Source organism: Pongo abelii, chromosome 20 (assembly GCF_028885655.2).
Source record: "Pongo abelii isolate AG06213 chromosome 20, NHGRI_mPonAbe1-v2.0_pri, whole genome shotgun sequence".
In the NCBI taxonomy this organism is placed as follows: domain Eukaryota; kingdom Metazoa; phylum Chordata; class Mammalia; order Primates; family Hominidae; genus Pongo; species Pongo abelii.
The window spans coordinates 17,859,491-17,879,399 of NC_072005.2; the positions used below are offsets into that span (position 1 = coordinate 17,859,491).

The 19,909-nt window shown below is 53.2% G+C and overlaps 1 protein-coding gene across 8 annotated transcripts in view; it reads right to left on the bottom strand.

Moving 5' to 3' along the window:
- Positions 1-19,909, bottom strand: part of UNC13A (unc-13 homolog A) — an 88,393-nt gene that overhangs the window by 37,188 nt on the left and 31,296 nt on the right. For 7 of the 8 annotated variants that reach the window (XM_054538730.2, XM_054538728.2, XM_054538729.2 and 4 more), the window contains 13 exons: positions 19,124-19,331; positions 15,971-16,483; positions 15,362-15,470; positions 12,747-12,793; positions 9,634-9,712; positions 9,038-9,109; positions 8,557-8,776; positions 7,134-7,361; positions 5,861-6,002; positions 5,565-5,734; positions 2,734-2,849; positions 1,280-1,443; positions 402-552 (listed from right to left, as the gene is read on the bottom strand). In XM_054538730.2, coding sequence (XP_054394705.2) covers positions 402-552; positions 1,280-1,443; positions 2,734-2,849; positions 5,565-5,734; positions 5,861-6,002; positions 7,134-7,361; positions 8,557-8,776; positions 9,038-9,109; positions 9,634-9,712; positions 12,747-12,793; positions 15,362-15,470; positions 15,971-16,483; positions 19,124-19,331 — 2,219 coding nt within the window. Of the gene's footprint in view, positions 1-401; positions 553-1,279; positions 1,444-2,733; positions 2,850-5,564; positions 5,735-5,860; positions 6,003-7,133; positions 7,362-8,556; positions 8,777-9,037; positions 9,110-9,633; positions 9,713-10,128; positions 10,262-12,746; positions 12,794-15,361; positions 15,471-15,970; positions 16,484-19,123; positions 19,332-19,909 lie in introns of those variants that run through there. The other variant, XM_054538734.2, reaches the window with a different exon arrangement.

Here is a 19,909-nt window from a genome sequence, read left to right on the forward strand (position 1 = left end):
CTGCAAGCTCCAACTCCTAGGCTCAAGCAATTCTCCTGCCTCAGCCTCCCAAGTAGCTGGGACTACAGGCACAGGTCACCACACCTGGCTAATTTTCTTTTGGATTTTTAGTAGAGACGGGTTTTCACCGTGTTGGCCAGGCTGGTCTCGAACTCCTGGCCTCAAGTGATTCTCCAGCCTCGGCCTCCCAAAGTGCTGGGATTACAGGCATGAGCCACTGCACCCAGCCTCCATTCTATAGCATTCTACAGAGGAATAAATGGAGGCTCAGAGACAGGAAGTGACTGGTGGAAAGTCACACAGCAGTCTGGTCTAGATTGGGGACCCAGGAGTCACATCAGATCTGACTGGCATGAAGTTGGGCTCTTCCTCATTTTCCAGTCCCGGTCCCCAGGACTGACCCCAAAGTTGGAGGCGGCGAAGCGGTCGGAGGCAGACACGTTGGTGGAGGCGGTGGTGTGTGCGTAGTAGGCATTGATGTTGGCGAGCAGGGTGCTCATGACGGCAGGCACCCCCGGGCACATATACTTGGAGGAGAGGCAGGCAAAGTGGCTAGAGAGAGGGAGCAGGAGGCACTGGGCCAGGGGTCCAGCCGGGATGGACCAAGATCCCCTCTAGAACGCCTCCAAGATAGCATCTGTGAGTGGGTCTCCGTCACCTCCTAAACCATCCCCTGCCTGATTCTGTCCTTTGGGTCTCTGCATCTCCTCTCCCCTCCATCTTTATATTCATTTGAGTTGCTCTAACTCTGCTTCTTTTTTTCTTTCTTTCTTTTTTTTTTTTGAGATGGAGTCTCACTCTGTCACCCAGGCTGGAGTTTAGTGGCGCAATCTTGGCTCACTGCAACCTCTGCTCCCCAGGTTCAAGAGATTCTCCCACCCTAACCTCCCAAGTAGCTGGGATTACAGGCCCGCACCACCACACCTGGATAACTTTTGTATTTTTAGTAGAGACAGGGTTTCACCATGTTGGCCAGGCTGGTCTTGAACTCCTGGACCTGGAGTGATCCGCCCACCTCGGCCTCCTAAAGTGCTGGGATTACAGGCTTGAGCCACCGTGCCCAGCCTCTGTCTCTGCTTCTAAGTCTTCCCTCTCTTCCACGTCACTCCAGGTGTCAATCACAGCGCTCTCCTGATCTCCAGGGGAATTACGGAACCCCCCACCACCACGCCCACTTCCTCTCTGGATCTTCCCCCCGAGAATCCCTCCCACCCCAGACCTGCCAGTGACCACTTGGTGACCTCCCTCTTGTTGCCTGCACCCCAGCCTGCAGCCTCACGTCATGGCTTGGTAGATGGACTCGACACCGTAGCGCATGGCAAACTCGTCCACAATCTCCTGGGCTGTCTCATCGTAGTAAACCTTCCAGGCATCATCACCCTTGGCATCCGGGATCTTCACGACCCCATTGTTCTGCACGTCGGTCACAAAGTGGAACAGGTTCTGCCACCATGGGAGAGAAAGTATCATGGAGAGTGCAAGGGGTCGCCGGGGGTCAGAGGTCCCAGGGTCTGGGGCAGCTTACATCATCCATCTGTCTGTTTATTCATTAATTCATTCATCTACTCTTTTATCCATCCACACACCCACCCATCTAACTACCCCAAATTTCACCCAACCACTCTTCCAACCTTTCAGTAATTCAACCACACATCCATCCATCCATCCATCCATCCATCCATCCATCCATCCCATACATTGATCTGCAATTTAATCCACCTATCCAATCATTCATTCTTTCATACAACCAACCATCCATCCACCCATCAATTTATTCAACCATCCATCTATTTTTCATCTGTCCACCAACTACTCACAACCATCCATCTAAATATTCAGAAATTATGAACCCACTTACCAATACTTGCAATAGTTCAACCACACATCCTTCCATTCATCCACCCACCCATTCATCCATTTGTCCATCTGCCTGTACATCCGTCCATCCATCTACCTATCTACCCATCTGACTATCAACAAATTCACCTATCTACTCAATCTTCCTTCTAATAACTCAACCACACTTCCATCCATCCCATCCAATACAACTTAATCTGCTCATCCAACATCTCATCTATCTACCCAGTCAATCATCTATCCAGCAATCTATCTATCCACTCAAGTTATCCATCCATCATTCATCTATACTCATCCATCATCTAACAATTACCCCCAAGTTCACCCATCCATACATCTATACTTTCAATAGTTCAATCATATATCCATCCATCTGTCCATCCATCCACCATCCATCTAGCCATGAATCTACCAACCAACTCATCCATCTATCCATCCATGTACTCACCCATCTCTCCATCCATCCTTTTATCTACTAATCACTCATTCATCTATTCAATCATTCATCCATTCACCAGCATTCATTCAACAAACTAGTTCCTGGGGATAGAGTTCTTTCCAGGAACCCCAGGCAGCTGGAAGAGACATACCCAGACACAAACAGCCCAATCCTGAGTGGTTAGGGCTGGAATAGAAGGAAGAACCTGATGGTGAGTAGTGAGAGTCAACCTGGAGGCCAAGGTGGGCTTCCCAGAGGAGGCGACCCTGAATCTGGACTTTGATGGATAGGGAGGAGTTTTCCAGGTAAAGGGAATGGCATGGCGGGCAGTCTCAGAGGGCCAGGAGAGTGGATAGTGTGGCCAGAAAGAGGAAGAGCTGGGAAGGCAGGAATGGTGAGTGGAAGTGGCATGGGAGGGGCTGAGCAATGACCCTCACCTCGTGCAGACAGGTGTACTGGACATGGTACGGGGCCACCTTCTCCTCGCCTTTGATCTCCACACTGATGTGGAGCCGGATGGCACCCGACACGGCAGATTTGTCAGTTCGCTTGTCTGCAGGGGAGAAAAAGATGTCAGTGTCAGAACTTCCCACTATAGCAGTGGGCAATTTTTTTTTTTTTTTTTTTTTTTTTTTTTGAGATGGAGTCTTGCTCTTGTCACTCAGGCTGGAGTGCAGTGGCATGATCTCAGCTAACTGCAACCTCCACCTCCTGGGTTCAAGCGATTCTCCTGTCTCAGCCTCCCAACTAGCTGGAATTACAGGTGCCTGCCACCGTGCCCAGCTAATTTTTGTACTTTTAGTAGAGACAGGGTTTCACCATGTTGGCCAGGCTGGTCTCGAACTCCTGACCTCAGGTGATCCACCTGCCTCAGCCTCACAAAGTGCTGGGATTACAGGCGTGACTCACCATGCCTGGCCAGCCATGGGCAAATTTTTTTTTTTTTTTTTTTTTGAGATCTGTCGTCCAGGTTGGAGTGCAGTGGCGCCATCTTGGCTCACTGCAATCTCCACCTCCTGGGTTCAAGCAATTGTCTTGCCTCAGCCCCCCGAGTAGCTGGGACTACAGGCGCGTGCCATCACACCCACCTAATTTTTTATTTTTAGTAGAGACGGGGTTTCACCATGTTGGCCAGGCTGGTCTCGAACTCCTGACCTCAGGTGATCCGCCCGCCTCGGCCTCCCAAGGCAATTTTTAACGGATGCATGATTTGGTAGTCTTCCCAGACTTCTGGAAACTAAGGCTTTGGTGTCTCTCTTCTGATTGGCTCCCTAGGCTTGAGTCTCCCTGCTTAGGCTAGAATTCCTTAAGCCCTGTCTCTTCCTTCAAACAAGGATCCAGACCTTGCTTCTTCACTCAGATTAAGTTCCTGGCTATGTGCCTCCCTCCTTAGACTAGCAGCCCTAGGCCCCGCTTCTTTCCCAGTCTGAGCTCCCAGGCCCTGCCTCCCCCATCAGATCACGCTCCCTGGAGACTACACATCTTAGACACAGTTCCTGGGTCTGTGCCTCTCTCCTCAGACTAGGACCCCCTGGTCTTGTCTCCCACCTCCCCCATCAGAATGGGATATCTAGATGTCCTCCAATCTAAGAGATTTCCGGGCTCTGCTCACCTCTCTCAGGCTGGGTTCTTTCTACCCCCTCAGATTAGGCTCATACACCCTGCTTCCTCCATTAGATTGGACTCCCCAGATTCTACTCAACTTCTTTACACAGGGTTCTTTGATCTGTAGCAGCCATCTCAGGTTAGGATTCCCAAACAATACCTCCCTCTTTAGACTGGATTCTTTTCTTGTGGTGGGGGGTCGGGGGGACACAGAGTCTCGCTCTGTCGCCCAGGTTGGAGTGCAGTGGCATGATCATAGTTCACTGTAGCTTCAACCTCCCAGGCACAAATGATGCTTCCACCTCAGCCTCCCAAGTGGCTGGGACTACAGGCACGCATCACCACACCCAGCACTTTTTTTTTTTTTTTTTTTAACGGAGACAAAGGCCTTGCTGTGTTGCCCAGGCTGGTCTCGAACTCCTGGGCTCAAGTGATCCTCCCAGCTCAGCCACCCAACCAATATGTTGGGATAACAGGTGGGAGCCACCATGCCCAGCCTGAATTCCATTTCTTTTTCTTTTTTTTTTTTTTTTTTTTTGAGACAGAGTCTCCCTTTGTTGCCCAGGCTGGAGTGCAGTGGCTTGATCTCACCATGTTGAACAATCTGGTTTCAAACTCCTGACCTCAAGTGATCTGCCTGCCTCAGCCGTCCCAAACTGTTGGGATTATAGGCGTGAGACACTGCACCCAGCAATATTTGTTTTTTGAGAAAGGGTCTCGCTCCGTTCCCTGGGTTGGAGTGCAGCAGTGTGATCACAGCTCACTGCAGCCTTTACCTCTCAGGCTCAGGTGATCCTCCCACCTTAGCCTCCAGAGAAGGTGGGACCACAGGTGAGTGTCACCCTGCCTAGCTAATTTTTGTATCTTTTATAGAGATGGTGTTTCACTATGTTGCCCAGGCTGGTCTTGAACTCCTGGACTCAAGTGATTGGCCTGCCTCAGCCTCCCAAAGTGATAGGATTACAGAAGTAAGCCACTGCCCGGCGCCCCCAGCCTGGATTCTTTTTTCTTTTTGAGTGGGAGTTTTGCTCTTGTTGCCTAGGCTGGAGTGCAGTGGCACAGTCTCAGCTCACTGCAACCTCGACTTCCTGGGTTCAAGCAATTCTCCTGTCTCGGCCTCCCAAGTAGCTGGGACTACAGGCACCCACCACCACGCCTGGCTAATTTTTGTATTTTTAGTAGAGACGGAATTTCACCATGTTAGCCAGGCTGGTCTCAAACTCCTGACCTCATGTGATCCACCTGCCTCAGCCTCCCAAAGTGCTGGGATTACAGGCGTGAGCCACCATGCCTGGCCCCAGCCTGGATTCTTAAAAGCTCAATCTTCTTTCTTAGATTTGGTTCCTAGGTCTCTGTCTCTCCCCTCAGACTAGGATTCCCAGTTCTTGCTTCTTGCCTCCCCCATTAGACTGGAACATGGAGACTCTGTCCCCACCCTCCCTCCTAAGCTGAACTAAGAGGTTCCTGGGCTCTGCTCACCCTCCTGGCCTGGGTGCTTCCTGCTGCCATCAAACTGGGCTCCTAGACCCTACCTCCCCCATCAGATTACGCTCCTGGACCAAACTCCTCCTGAGAACACATCTCTCTGCTCTTCATGGGCTCCATGCTCTGGCTGGATCCCTGGGACCCATCCCCACCCCCTTCAGAACCCAGCTTCTCTCACCCAGGTTGTACCACACGTCCATCTCGCCGCTGAGCGTCCGCACCTCAATGATCGTCTGCCCCAGGAAATCGTCAGATTCCCTCTTGAATCTCTGTTTCACGCGGGATTTGATGTCATCATCCTCGTCCCAGACGCGCACCTTGATGCGGTCGGAGGAATTGTGACATTCACTGTGGCAGGAGGAGGAGGCAGAGGCAGGGGTCAGGCAGCCAGTGTGAGTCCTGTCCTTGCAGCCCTCTTTTGGCTGCCCCAGCAGGGTGCCCCACATGGGGCCAGGGACCCAGCCAGGCACTTACAAGTGGAAATTCTCCTCCCACACCGGGTTGAGGTTCCCATAGATGGTTTTTGTACGTTTCTTGGTCTTCCCGACCTGGACGGTGACATAGGGGTCACTGGATCCCGTCTTGTCCTTTGCCTGCAAGCCCTGGGCACAGACCACTGGAAGACACAGAGGGCATACACAGGTGTGCACTCAAGAAGCGAGGCATGCTGGGGACAGTCACTGCCACACACTGCAGGCTGATAATTGGGGCACCTGCAGCATGGCTGGAGAGCAATGGCAGGGCACGCTGGGCTTGCCAGAGAGGTTTTTGTTTGTTTGTTTTTGAGACAGAGTTTTGCTCGTCACCCAGGCTGGAGTGCAACCTCCGCCTCCCGGGTTCAAGCAATTATGCTGCCTCAGCCTCCCAAGTAGCTGGGATTACCGGCTCGTGCCACCCCATCCGGCTAATCGTTTTGCATTTTTAGTAGAGACGGGGTTTCACCATGTTGGCCAGGTCGGTCTCGAATTCCTGACCTCAGGTGATCCGCCTGCCTCAGCCTCAGCCTCCCAAAGTGTTGGGAAGGAGCCCCCAAACCATGAAGGATGGGAAGGTGCCCCAGCTGCCTTGCGCATGGGTAGGACCTCTCTCAGGTGTAAACTCCCTGAGGTCAGACACTTAGGAGAACCCATTGCCCCAGAGATCTCCTGCTCGTTGGCGCCCCCTGCAGGGTGCCTTCCCTCCCTGACTCACCACCCCAGCTCCGTCCTGGGGTCACTTCCTGGATAACCCACATAACCTGAAACCCTCATCCTCAGGTCTGTTTATGGGGAAACCCACATGAGGCTGGGTGTGGAGAAATGCCAGTATCCTCGCCCCTAAGTGGGGCCACACTGAGCTGCATGCTCGACGTTGTCCCCAGTGGCCCCAGGATGGGTTGAGCCCCTTGCCCACAGCATTGTCTGCTCAACGGCATCTCCTTCAGGACTCCTTCCATCCCTGTCTCAAGTCCTTGCCCCTCACCAGGACTTTCTGGGGTCACTTTCCAGATAAACCATGCACCCTCGATTCCTCTTCTTGGAGTCTCATTCTGGAGGGCACCATCCAAGACGCACCCAGATACAGTGCCATGAACAGGCGTGTGGAGGCACGCATGTCCCCCCATATGCGTGCACACACGCAGATGAGATGGAATGCACAAGACAGAGTGCGCGCTGCAGAGGAGAGGGACCCGGCCATGGGACAGGGCATGAGACAGGTCTCAGAGGGTGGAGAAGGAGGGGCCCTGTGGCGGCCCACGCCCCCTCACCGGTGATGCTGATCTTGGCGGACCACTTGGACGTGCCGTCCAGCACGCTCTGCTTGACCGCCTTCATCTGCTGCGTGTGCGCCGTCTTGGTCACCGCGAAGATCTCCTGAATGAGCTCGAAGATCTCGGGCTTGTTGCGCTCCCGGATCTTCATGCGGTCCTTGAGCACCATGATGATGTTCTGCGTCCGGTCCTCCGCCCCGTGCTTGGAGCTCTTCTCCGCAGCCCCTGAGGACGCCCGAGGCCGGCGCTGACCCCAGCGCGCCCTGCATAGTGGCCCCTCACCAAGGGCGAGAGCCCCGCCCCCACTCATCAACCGAGGGGGACTCAGGTGTCACCCCCTGAAGCCGGTTTCCTACCTCCTCTCTGTAACCCCCACCCAGACCCTTCACCCTTCCACCTCCTCTCGGAGCCATGCTCCTCTGAGTCCCCATGTCCCTGCGTCCTGCCCTTCTCTGCCCCGCACCCCTTGGAGTCACCACAGGTTTTTGGAGCCCCACCCCTCTAAGGCCTCTTCCCTAAGCCCCACCCCTCTGAGTCCCCGCCCCCTCTCTGCGTCCCACCCCTCTGAGTCCCCGCCCCCCGCGTCCCACCCCTCTGAGTCCCCGCCCCCCTCTGCGTCCCACCCCTCTGAGTCTCCGCCCCCTCTCTGAGTCCCACCCCTGTGAGTCTCCGGCCCCTCTCTGAGTTCTCGGCCCCTCTGAGTACCCGCCCCCTCTCAGCACCACCCCTCTGGGTCACCGCCCCTTCCCTGAGCACCACCCCTTTGAGCCCCAGCCCTCTGAGTCCCACCCTTCTGAGTCCCGCTGCCTCTCTGAGCTCCACTCCTCTGAATCCCCTCCCCGTCTCTGATCTCCACCCCTGCGAGTCCCCTCCACATTCCTGAGCCCCTGTGAGTCCCCTCCACATTCCTGAGCTCCTGTGAGTTCCCTCCACATTCCTGAGCCCCTTCCTTCTCTCAGACCCCTCCCTTTCTCTTGGTCCCACCTCCTCTGAGTCCCTTCCCCCTTCCAATCCCCTCCTCCACAGTCCTCTCGCAGCCTGAACCCCCTCCCTCTCTGAGCCCCTCTTCCCCTCAGAGATACCCCTAACTAACCCATTTTATCCAGGGGAGCTGCCTCTTCTCACTAAGCCTGTCCTTTGCACAACCTAGCTAGTCCCTGAGTCCTGCCCCACCCGTCTCTGACACCCTCACAGCTTCTTTCCCCATCCCTCGACCCCCTAGCCCTTCCCCCAGTGAGTCCTGCCCCTTTAACCCCACCCCTCCCTTTCAGCGAGTCCCTCCCCTCCCTCACGACGCCCCGCCCCTTGCCCCGCCCCATGGTGCCCCACCCATCGCCTTGCCCCTTCAGCCTTTCCCCCCATGCAAGCCCCGGGGCTCCCCACGCCAACCCGTGGCCCTGCGCTCAGGCCCTGCGCTCACGCTGCAGGCAGTCGGCGTTGAGCAGGTCCTGGCACTTCTCGTGGCACTTGACACCGCACTCGGTGCAGCGCATGCCCTGCCTCGCGATGCCCCACAGCAGCCCCTCGCACTCGTAGCAGTAGGTGGGCGTGGTGGCCGTCCACACTTCGAAGTTGTGTGGCGTTGTGCACGAGATGGGGTAGATTAAGGCTTGCAGGGTCTTCTTGTAAACGTGGTTTTTCTGCAGGGAGGGATAGGGTGCGGTTTGGGGGGGCCTAACCTGGCGCTGTCCCTGTCCTGCCCCATTCCGCCCCATCACTGAGCACGGTAAAGTCCCATGCCCTCCCCTGCCTCCACGCTGTCGGAATCCACGCTGCCTTCTGCCAGTCTGTGTCACACACACACCCTTCCTCTTCCCGGGGACCCACAGAGGCTTGGACAATTCCAGAAGCTCCTAGCCCAGTCCATCCCTGACCCGGGGAAAAAGAGGTGCCCCACGCACCAGCTCCTCGTTGTTCAACGTGCTGGAGGCCAAGGCCGAGGTGATGCCCGCTTTCCTGGACTGGACCAGGGACTAGGGAGGTCACAGAAGAGGGAGTCGGGGGGTTGACATCCATGAGATCACCACCAGGAGAGTTCACAGCCATGGATGGGGCCAGCAGCCACATTTTGGAGCCACAACCGCAAATTGGAAACAGGTCACCGACAGCATCCGGGCCAGACCCAACAAAGAATTAGGAGGTGACAGAGGCTTTGAGTTAGAAGGGACCCTGAAAAGTGAGCAGCCCCGCACCCCTGACTCACAGCATCCAACACAGTGGGACATGGCAAGGTTCCCCCAGAATCCATGAATTGGGGGCCTGTTAGAAGATCCCAGTGGGGGAATTTGGGGAGAAGATCCCAAGGGGCCCATGTCGCCATCACTCACCATGGCCTGAAGTGTCCACGCAGCACGTAGGGGTAGAAATCAGACTACATTAGTCTCAGAGAATGCCTAGCTGGCCCCCAACACCAGGTTGACCATGGGCAGTTCCACAGGTTGTGCACTGCTTATAGCAGGTCTGCTCTGCTCAGGGAGTAAAGGGCGAGGGTGCTTACCAGGTCGCTCACGAGTGGGATAGGTTTCCTCTTGCGGATGTCTGGCATGCTGTCGATGATGATGAGACCGCCCCCTGGGCTGAAAGACACAGAGGGACATTGAGGGCCCAGATGTCCCTATTCCTCACACAGAGCCCTGGGGAGAACATTCAACCTCCCCAGGTGTTAAGGGGTTGAATTGGGTCCCACAAAAAAAAAAGATACGTTGATGCCCTAACCCCCACTACCTCAGAAGGTGACCTTATTTGGAAACGGGGTTATCACAGATGTAATTAGTTAAGATAAGGTCATACTGGAGTAGGGTAGACACTTAATCTGACTGGTGTCCTTAGAAGAAGAGATACATGGGGAGAAGGTGGCTCTGTGACAGCAGAGGCAGAGAGTGACGTATCTACAAACCAATACTCGGGGACCAAGGAATTCAAGCAAACCAGAAGCTAGGAGAGGCAGGGGAGGAATTATCTTCTACAGATTTCAGAGGGAGCGTGGCCCTACCAATGCCTTGATTTCAGACTTCTGGCCTCCAGAACTGTGAGAGAATACATTGCTGTGGTTTTAAGCCACCCGTCTGTGGTACTTTGTGATAGCAGTCCTAAGAAATGGAGACACCAGGCCTCAACCTCCTCATCTGAAAAATGGGGAGATGATGTAGTTGCCCACCTTCAATGAAAACATGAATTAAGGCAAATCTGAATAATATACTAAAATATAAATGAGGCCGGGAGTGGTGGCTCACGCCTGTAACAATCCCAGCACTTTGGGAGGCCGAGGCGGGCGGATCACCTGAGGATAGGAGTTCGAGACCAGCCTGACCAACATGGTGAAACCCCGTCTCTACTAAAAATACAAAAATTAGCCAGGCATGGTGGTGCACACCTGTAGTCCCAGCTACTCAGGAGGTTGGAGCAGGATAATTGCTTGAACCCTGGAGGCAGAGGTTGCAGTGAGTCGAGATCGCGCCACTGCAATCCAGCCTGGGTGACAGAGCGAGACTCTGTATCAAAAATAAAATAAAATATAAATGAAACCTTTCTTGGCTCACTGCAACCTCTGCCTCCCGGGTTTAAGCGATTCTCCTGCCTCAGCTCCCCAAGTAGCTGGGATTACAGGTGCCCACCACCACGCCTGGCTAATTTTTGTATTTTTAGTAGAAACAAGGTTTCACCATGTTGGCCAGGCTGGTCTCGAACTCCTGACCTCAGGTGATCCGCCCACCTTGGCCTCCCAAAGTGCTGAGATTACAGGCGTGAGCCACCACGCCCAGCCTTCTTTTGAGACAAGATCTCACTCTGCCACCCAGGCTGGAGTGCAGTGGCACAATCACGGCTCACTGTAGCCTCCACCTCCTGGGCTACAGCAATCCTCCCACCTCAGCCTCCTAAGTACCTGGGACCACAGGTGTACACCACCACACCCAGCTAATTTTTTTTTTTTTTTTTGAGACGGAGTCTCGCTCTGTCGCCCAGGCTGGAATGCAATGGCATGATCTTGGCTCACTGCAACCTCTGTCTCCTGGGTTCAAGCAATTCTCCTATCTCAGCTTCCCAAGTAGCTGGGATTACAGGTGCCCACAACCACACCTGGCTAATTTTCTGTATTTTTCGTAGAGATGGGGTTTCACCATGTTGGCCAGGCTGGTCTCAAACTCCTGACCTCAGGTGATCCACCCGCCTCGGCCTCCCAAAGTGCTGGGATTACAGGCATGAGCCACTGCACCCGGCCCACACATAGCTAATTAAAAAAAATTTTTTTTTTTGTAGAGATGGGGGGTCTCGCTATATTGCCCAGGCTGGTCTTGAACTCCTAGCCTCAAGTGATTCTCCCACCTCAGCCTCCCAAATAGCTGGGATTACAAGCATGCACCACCACACCTGGCTAATTTTTGTATATTTTAGTAGAGACGGGATTTTGCCATGTTGGCCAGGCTGGTCTTGAACTCCTGACGTCAGGCGATCCACCTGCTTCAGCTTCCCAAAGTGTTGGGATTACAGGCGTGAGCCACCACACCTGGCCCCAAAAGGTTTTCATTGGCCAGTGAGATAGGTGCCTGCAGCCAATGACTCCAGACAAGCCCTGCAGGGCTATTCAACCTACAAAGCTTTCTGCAGGAGCCAACTGAGGCTTAGAGACTCCTAAACCACATCTTTTCTCGGCAGCCTCCCCTTGTCTGACAGGTTTCTCCTGAGAGCACATTCTTCATCAATCACGTGCACAGGAATCCCCATTTCAGGCCCCGCATCCAAGGCTCTCTAGCTAGGGCACCTGCTCATTTATTTAGGAGTCCCAGCTGCTGTCTCCCTGCCTGTTTGCCAAGGACGTACAAGGAAGGTCACTATCGTGCTGCTATTTTAAAACCTGAGCATATTCTTAAAATATCTTGTGCATCCTCTAACCTGAAAATCCATAACATAAGAGGTTAGATGTGACCACATGCTCCACTGAAGACTAAACAACTATCTTTAATTAAAGAGCCCACAACTGTAGCAATAATTGAAGAGATTTAAAAATAGAATCAAAGCAAAAATTTTGCTCCGGGATTGCAAATATATAGTGTACATTTCCCAATAATGTCTAGTTCCTAATAGTGTCTGCTTTATCTTACATTTATTTATTTATTTGTTTGTTTGTTTTTGAGACAGTGTCCCGCTCTGTCTCCCAGGCTGGAGTGCAGTGGTGCAATCTCAGCTCACTGCAACCTCTGCCTCTCGGGTTCAAGTAATTATCTTGCCTCAGCATCCCAAGTAGCTGGGATTACAGGCACCTGCCACCACGCCCGGCTAATTTTTGTATTTTTAGTAGAGACAGGGTTTCACCATGTTGGCCAGGCTGGTTTCAAACTCCTGACCTCAAATGATCCTCCCGCCTCGGCCTCCAAAAGTGCTAGGATTACAGGCATGAGCCACCGCACCCGGCCCTATCTTCAAAGATTACTGTCTTTTGTGTCTGCGTATGGTTGTGTGCCTTATGAAAGTGACGTATTTTGCCCAAGCTCAATCTGTCCCCTGTCTAAATGGAACCCCTCCCCCTCCTCTCTGGGCTGAGGCTCAGGCGCAAACCAGCCTTGGGCTAGGGGTTCAAATCTTCCTCCCACCGCCCACAGTTCCATTACTTACCCGCCTTTGAACCATAAGGATTTAGACATCTCTCCTTCTCCCCGGGCCTGTAGGACAGACAGATAGATATGGTCAGTGTGGCTGTCCCTCCCCTCCCCAGAGCAGGCTCCACACCCACTTCTGACTCCCCTCTGGGCTGGGAGTCAGATGGCCTGGGTCCTAGTCCTGGTTGAGAGATTTTAGGAAGCTCCCTGGCTACCTCTGGGCCTTAGTTTGTCCATCTGTAAGATGGGCTGGGGGAGAAAGAAGCTCCTCTCTTTCAACCATCTCAATGGGCCTCAGTCTCTTCATTGATTATTCCCTAAGCCCCCTACCGTTTCACTTGTTCATCTGCTCTCTTGCCCCAGGCCCTTTCCAGGAGTTGTGACTTCAGCTTGTACCTCTTCCCACCTTCTACAGCCTTCAGGTCTCAGCATAGACCTGGGGTCCACAGCCCCTACCTTCCCTCCATCTTGTAACTAAAGGGTTAACATGGGGGGGGGTCCTATGAGGAACACAGGCAGCACTCTTCTGTTCTGAAATATGGAGGGGGTGTTTGGTTTTTTTAAAGACAGTGTCTTGTTATATTGCCCAGACTGGTCTTGAACTCCTGGCCTCATGTGATCTTCCTGCTTCAGCCTCCTGAGTAGCTGGGACCACACACATAAGCCACCACACTCAGCTCCTGAAATAAATATATATATATGTCTTTTTGTTTGTTTGTTTGTTTGTTTTGAGACGGAGTTTCCCTTTTATTGCCCAGGCTGGAGTGCAATGGCGCAATCTCAGCTCACTGCAATCTCCACCTCCCGGGTTCAAGCGATTCTCCTGCCTCAGCCTCTCTAGTAGCTGGGATTACAGGTGCCCACCACCACACCCAGTTAATTTTTTGTATTTTTAGTAGAGGTGGGGTTTCACTATGTTGGCCAGGCTGGTCTCGAACTCCTGACCTCAGGAGATCCACCCACCTCTGCCTCCCAAAGTGCTGGGATTACAGGCGTGAGCCACCGCGTCCAGTTCTGAAATATTTTTTATTTTTTTCTTTTAGAGATGAGGTCTCACTATGTTGCCCAGGCTGGTCTCAAACTCCTGAGCGCAAGTGATCCTCCCGCCTCGACCTTCCAAATTGCTGGGATTACAGGCGTGAGCTCCTGAATTATTGTTGAAATAGTTTGGATATCACTTCTCTTTTTTTTTTTTTTTTTTTGAAACGGAGTCTCACTCTGTCGCCCAGGCTGGAGTGCAGTGGCGCGATCTCGGCTCACTGCCAGCTCCACTTCCCAGGTTCATGCCATTCTCCTGCCTCAGCCTCCTGAGTAGCTGGGACTGCAGGTGCCTGCCACCACGCCCGGCTAATTTTTTTGTACTTTTAGTAGAGACGGAGTTTCACCGTGTTAGCCAGGATGGTCTCGATCTCCTGACCTCGTGATCCACCCGCCTCGGCCTCCCAAAGTGCTGGGATTACAGGCTTGAGCCACCGTGCCCAGCCATCACTTCTCCTTAAGTGTCATCTCCTCTAAAGAGTTTTCCTGATTACGTTGGATTAGTTTTACGCTTTTCCTATGAAACCCAGAGAGCCCTCCATGTGTCTTTTTCTTGTCATATTACTTGTTCCATAGTTTGTTTTTCTTGTATATCACGTAGTTCCAATAGTAGCTGCTATTTTTTCAATTTAATTTCTTGACCTAGTGAAAGTTATCCAACAGCCTTTTCACTGTGTACTCTTCCACCTGTCTAATTTAGAACCATATGTATGTACTGCTGAGTCAAAAAATAGATTTCTATTTTAAAACTGTTAAGAAATTTCGTTTGGTAATTTTGTGGCTCTGATATTTGATGGTCTAAACCTCTGGGAGTCTGTTTAGAATCTCCTCCTGTCAATCCCACTGCAGTTTGGGATCCCACCCTGAAGAGCAACATGGCTGTCCCCAGCCCAGGGTGAGCTGAATGAAGGAATAAACGAATGGCCTCCACCCTGCTGCCCATCTAAACAGTCACGTTGACCCTGATGCTAATTCCTTACCTTGATTCTTACTCCCCTACTGACCCGGCCCCAGACCTTTCCCTAACCCTGACAATGACCTCCAATTTGGCCCTGAGCACTGACTCCTTTGCCTAACACCAATTCTAACCCTGACCTCTGATCTTTGATGGCTGAACTAACCCTGACCTTGATCCCTAACCATGACTTCAGCCCGATTTCAGCCCTAGTTTTCTCTCCTTCCTCTTGACCTAGAAACCCCAGGCTGACATTGAGAAGGAGGCTGGGCTGGGGATGTGTGGGGCCAGACTTGGTGTGTGGTTTGGGAGTGAGCATAGCCAGGCTGGTGTGGACGGGCCATAGGGATACCCTGGGCTGTGTGTGTGTGTGGCTAAGGAAGGGTCAGTGTGGGTGGGGCATTGGTGACATTGGGTGAGGCCAGGCTGAGTGAGGGTGGGGCCAGGGAAGGGCTTGAGTGGCTGGGGCATGGGCACAGTGTGGGCACTGCACTGGGCATGCCCAGGCTAGGCTTGGGTACAGGTGGGGTGTTGGGCGTGGCCAATATAGGTGTGGGTGTGGCCAAACAATGTGTGGGCGTGGCATTGGGCGTGGCCTGGTTAAGTGTGGCAGGGGCATGGCTGGGCGTGTCACTCACCTCCTGCAGCTGCATCCGCACCTTGTTGAAGGCACGCAGCCAGTTGGCCTTGGCCCTGGACATGGAGTCCTGCCCCTCCTGGCCTTCCTCGTCCTCTCTCGGCCTGAAACTGAGGCAGAGAACGCTATGAAGCTCTGGGCTGGCTCTCCGTGACCCCTGACCTTCCCTTGACCCTCCAGCTGTGCAAGTGATGCACAGCTCCCCATGGTATCTCTGACCCCTCAGAGACATTGGGACCCACGTGTGTCCCCTGGCCCACCTCGGTGCCCCTCACCCCTTCCCACACACCCAATGCTTCTCTGACCCTTCACTGTTCCCCGGCTTCCTTTTCACCAGCCCAGCCCCTCTGGCCCCCCATTTGCCCAGGATCTTGACCTCTCCGACCCCAGCAACCACTAAGATCACAAACTCTAAGACTCCTTCATGGCCCCCTGAACCCTCTTTGACCTCCCTACTCTGCCCTGTCACCTCTGATCCCTTTAGGAAACCCAAGAGCCTGTGACAACTTCAGCCCCAGCAACTTCCCAGGTCCATGCTGAACCCATCATAGCCCTGCTGACCCCGTGACCTTGTGGCAGCGCCTCTGGCCCCTCGGCCCCGTCCTGTTACCTCTCCTCGTCCTTGGGTGGCTCAGCCTCAGGGATCTCCTCAGCTGTAGGCACCTCGTCGGGCGTGGCTGGCTTGGGGGCCACCTTGGCCATGTCGGGGGCCTCGGTGGGTGCCACTGGGGCCTTGTCCTCCTTCCCCGGGGCAGCTGGCGGGAGGCTGATGCGTTTGAAGTCTTTGGGCTCAGCCACAGCCACCTCTTCACGCTGGGCATAGCTGCCCAAATCGTCAGGCACCTCCTCCTCCTCCTCCAGCTCCTCCTCGTCTTCAGGCAGCTCCTCCTCCTCCAGGAAGTCCTCCAGATCCTCCTCCAGCTCCTCCTCGTCCTGGTCCCAGCGAGGCGAGTCTTTGTGGTAGCTGACCGAGCTGTGGCAGGAGTGGTAGGAGTCCCGGTCCCGCTCGTCTTCCATCTCAGAGCCCTGCAGGCTGTGCTCGTCGGGGTCAAAGTCCTCGCTCAGCTGAGAGCTTCCCTGGCTCAGCTCCCCCGAAGAGGCATAGCGGCTGCTACCCGTGGGGCTGTGGGGATGGAACAGGGTTCAGGGGCGGGGGTACCGAGTCACTGCCCACCTGAGCCCCAGTCACACAGGCATTGATTCATCACTGACTGAGCACCTATTATGTGTCAGGTCCTGCTCTAGGGGCTGGAAAACACAGCCATGATCAGAAAAGACAAAAATCCCCGCTTTTGGCTGGGTGCGGTGGCTCACGCCTGTAATCCCAGCACTTTGGGAGACTGAAGTGGGCAGATCACCTGAGGTCAGGAGTTCAAGACCAGCCTGGCCAACATGGTGAAACCCTGTCTCTACTAAAAATATAAAAAATTAGCTGGGTGTGGTGGCGTATGCCTGTAATCCCAGCTACTCGGGAGGCTGAGGCAGAAGAATCACTTGAACCCGGGAGGCGGAGGTTGCAGTGAGCTGGGATCATGCCATTGTACTCCAGCCTGGGCAACAAGAGTGAAATTCCATCTCAAAAAAAAAAAAAAAAAATTCCTGCTTTTGTGGCATTTGCAGTCTGTGGGGGACAGGCAATTGACTGTGCTGGGAACTCAGGGTCAGCGCCATCACCATCACCACAGCCCCGCAGCAGATCTCCCGGCCTCCACCTTGAAAAAGTATGGGAAATGCATTCACTTCCCTGTACCCTGGGCGCCACCCCAAGCCAGCCTCTGCTGTCTCTACCAGATGCTGTCCCCACAGTTCCTGCTTCCCTTGGAAGCCACGGGGAATCGTAAATCCAATCACCTCCCTCCCCTGCTCTAAATCCTACCTTGGCTCCCTAGTGCCTTGGAATGAAATCTGTGCTAGCCCTGTGTGGCCCATACCCTCCAAACTCCCCCTGCATACCTCCCTCCACTTCTCCCCACCTCCTCCATTGCAGCCACACCGGCCACCTCGTTGTCTCTCCAACACCATAAACCTGTGCACTTGCCGTGGTCTCTTCCTGTCTGCTTTATCTAGCAAACTCCTACCCACCCTCTGGTACCCACTGAAACATCACTTACTTGTGCAAATGCCCCCCACTCTCTGGCCAGGTCAGGCCCTCTGTTATATCCTGCTTATGTGAACCCAGGATCATGCTCAACGTTAACAGGAATATCTGTCTCTGTCTCAGTGCAGGCAGGGGGACATAGGGGCCACCACTCAGCCCTCTTCTAACCATTCACTTAGTCGCTCAACAAACCTTATCATTTCCTGATTAGATACCTCCTCCAATCTTAGTGCCTGAGACCCTCTTCCCTGGCCAGCCTTGGGGATGCTATAGGAATAAAAAGGGGGTCAAGACTAGCCCGGGCAATGGAGTAAGACCCCCATCTCTACAAAAAATAAAAATAAATTAGCTTGGTGTGGCGGCCTATGCCTGTAGTCCCAGCTACTGGGGAGGCTAAGGTAGGAGGATCGCTTGAGCCCAGGAGCTCAATGCTGCGGTGAGTTATGTTGGTGCCACTGCACTCCAGCCTGGGCAACAGAACAAGATCTTGCCTCCAAAAAAATAAAAAATTAAAAAAAAAGAGTCTCACTCTGTCACCCAGGGTGCAGTGCAATGGTGCTACCTTGGCTCACTGCAGCCTCGATCTCCCAGGCTCAAGTGATCCTCCTACTTCAGCCTCATGAGTAGCTGGAACCACAGGTACATGCCACCATACCTGGCTAATTTTTGTATTTTTAGTAGAGACAAAGTGAGAAGGTCTCACTTTGTTGCCCAGGCTGGTCTCGAACTTCTGAACTCAAGCTATCCTCCCACCTCGGCCTCTTAAACTGCTGGGATTACAGGAATGAGCCACCACACCAGGCTGTTTATAGAATTTTCTTTTTTTCTTTCTTTCTTTTTTTGAGACGGAGTCTCGCACATCTGTAGCCAGGCTGGAGTACAGTGGTGCAGTGATGCGATCTCAGCTCACTGCAACCTCCACCTCCCGGATTCAAGCTATTCTCCTGCTTCAGTCTCCTGAGTAGTTGGGATTACAGATGCCCGCCACCACGCTCGGCTAATTTTTGTATTTTTAGTAGAGACAAGGTTTCACCATTTTGGTCAGGTTGGTCTCAAACTCTTGACCTCGTGATCTGCCTGCCTTGGCCTCCCAAAGTGCTGGGATTACAAGTGTTAGCCACCGTGCCCAGCTGTGTAGAATTTTCTTGCAAGCTTTTGGGTAAAGAAAGAGGCTGGGCACAGTGGCTCACTCCTGTAATCCTAGCACTTTGGGAGGCCGAGGCAGGCGGATCACCTGAGGTCAGGAGTTTGAAACTAGCCTGACCAACATGGTGAAACCCTGTCTCTACTAAAAATACAAAAATTAGCCGGGCCTGGTGGTGGCGTGCGCCTGTAATCCCAGCAACTCGCGAGGCTGAGGTAGGAGAATCGCTTCAGCTTGGGTGGCAGAGGTTGCAATGAGCCGAGATGGTGCCACTGCACTCCAGCCTGGGTGACAGAGCAAGACTCCGTCTAAAAAAAAAAAAAGAAAAAGAAAAAAGAAAAGAAAAGAAAAAAAATGGCTAATTCCCACAAGAAAATGTGAATTCTGCCCTCCTGGATGGGTGAATTCTGCCCTTCTGGAACTCTACCTCCAGCTCCGTCCAGCCCCCCCACCCCTCTCTCCACTCCAGGAGACACAGCAGGACCCTCATGCACATGCATGCTGCACTCCACAGCACCTACCTGAGGGCTTGTGGCTCAGAGAACTCCTCGTAACTGTGCATGGAGTCACTGTAGGATTCCCGGGAGCCCAGGGGTGGTGGGCGAACAGAATACTGGTGGACTGAAGCGTTGGGTTGCGACGTGGTATAATAGGGCGGCGGGATGCTGTTGCTCGTTTCACTGCGGTAGTCACTGTCACGATCATCCACTGCACTGTCGGGGTCATCGTCTGGAAGAGAGAGGAGGTATGGGAAGAGGGTGAGGAAGACAGAGTGCACATGATGGGGGCCAATACAATTTCCCAGACTTAGGTTGCTGCTACCGAAGAAGACAATTTTTTACTAGTGTGGATAAAGAATTATGGGTCATGTTAATAGAGATATAGGCTTCAGAACAAGGGAAGTGAAAACACTGCTTTGCTTTATGTGGGTCAAATTGGACCTAGAGTCTAGGGGCTAGGGTACGACCTACAATGTGAAGAAAACAGGGACAAAGTCAGAGGGCATCCTTCAGCTCAAATGTGAGGAACAACTTTGCTGAAGGTCAGGATCTCTGAAAATGAGATGGGATTTTTTCCACTGAGCGGTTAGTTTCCCATAACAGGAGTCACACAAACAGTCAGGGGGATTTGGAAGAAGATCAGGAGTTCAAGGTGGAGGGAACGCTCTTTAACCCTTAGAGATTTCCTGATATCTGAGGGTGACGACCCCAGACCTGAACTTACATGTGCAAGAACCAAGGAGATGCTGAGACATGGTTCTGTCTTTTTCAAAAAGGATTAGATTCTTAGCTTGGCAAAGCCACCAC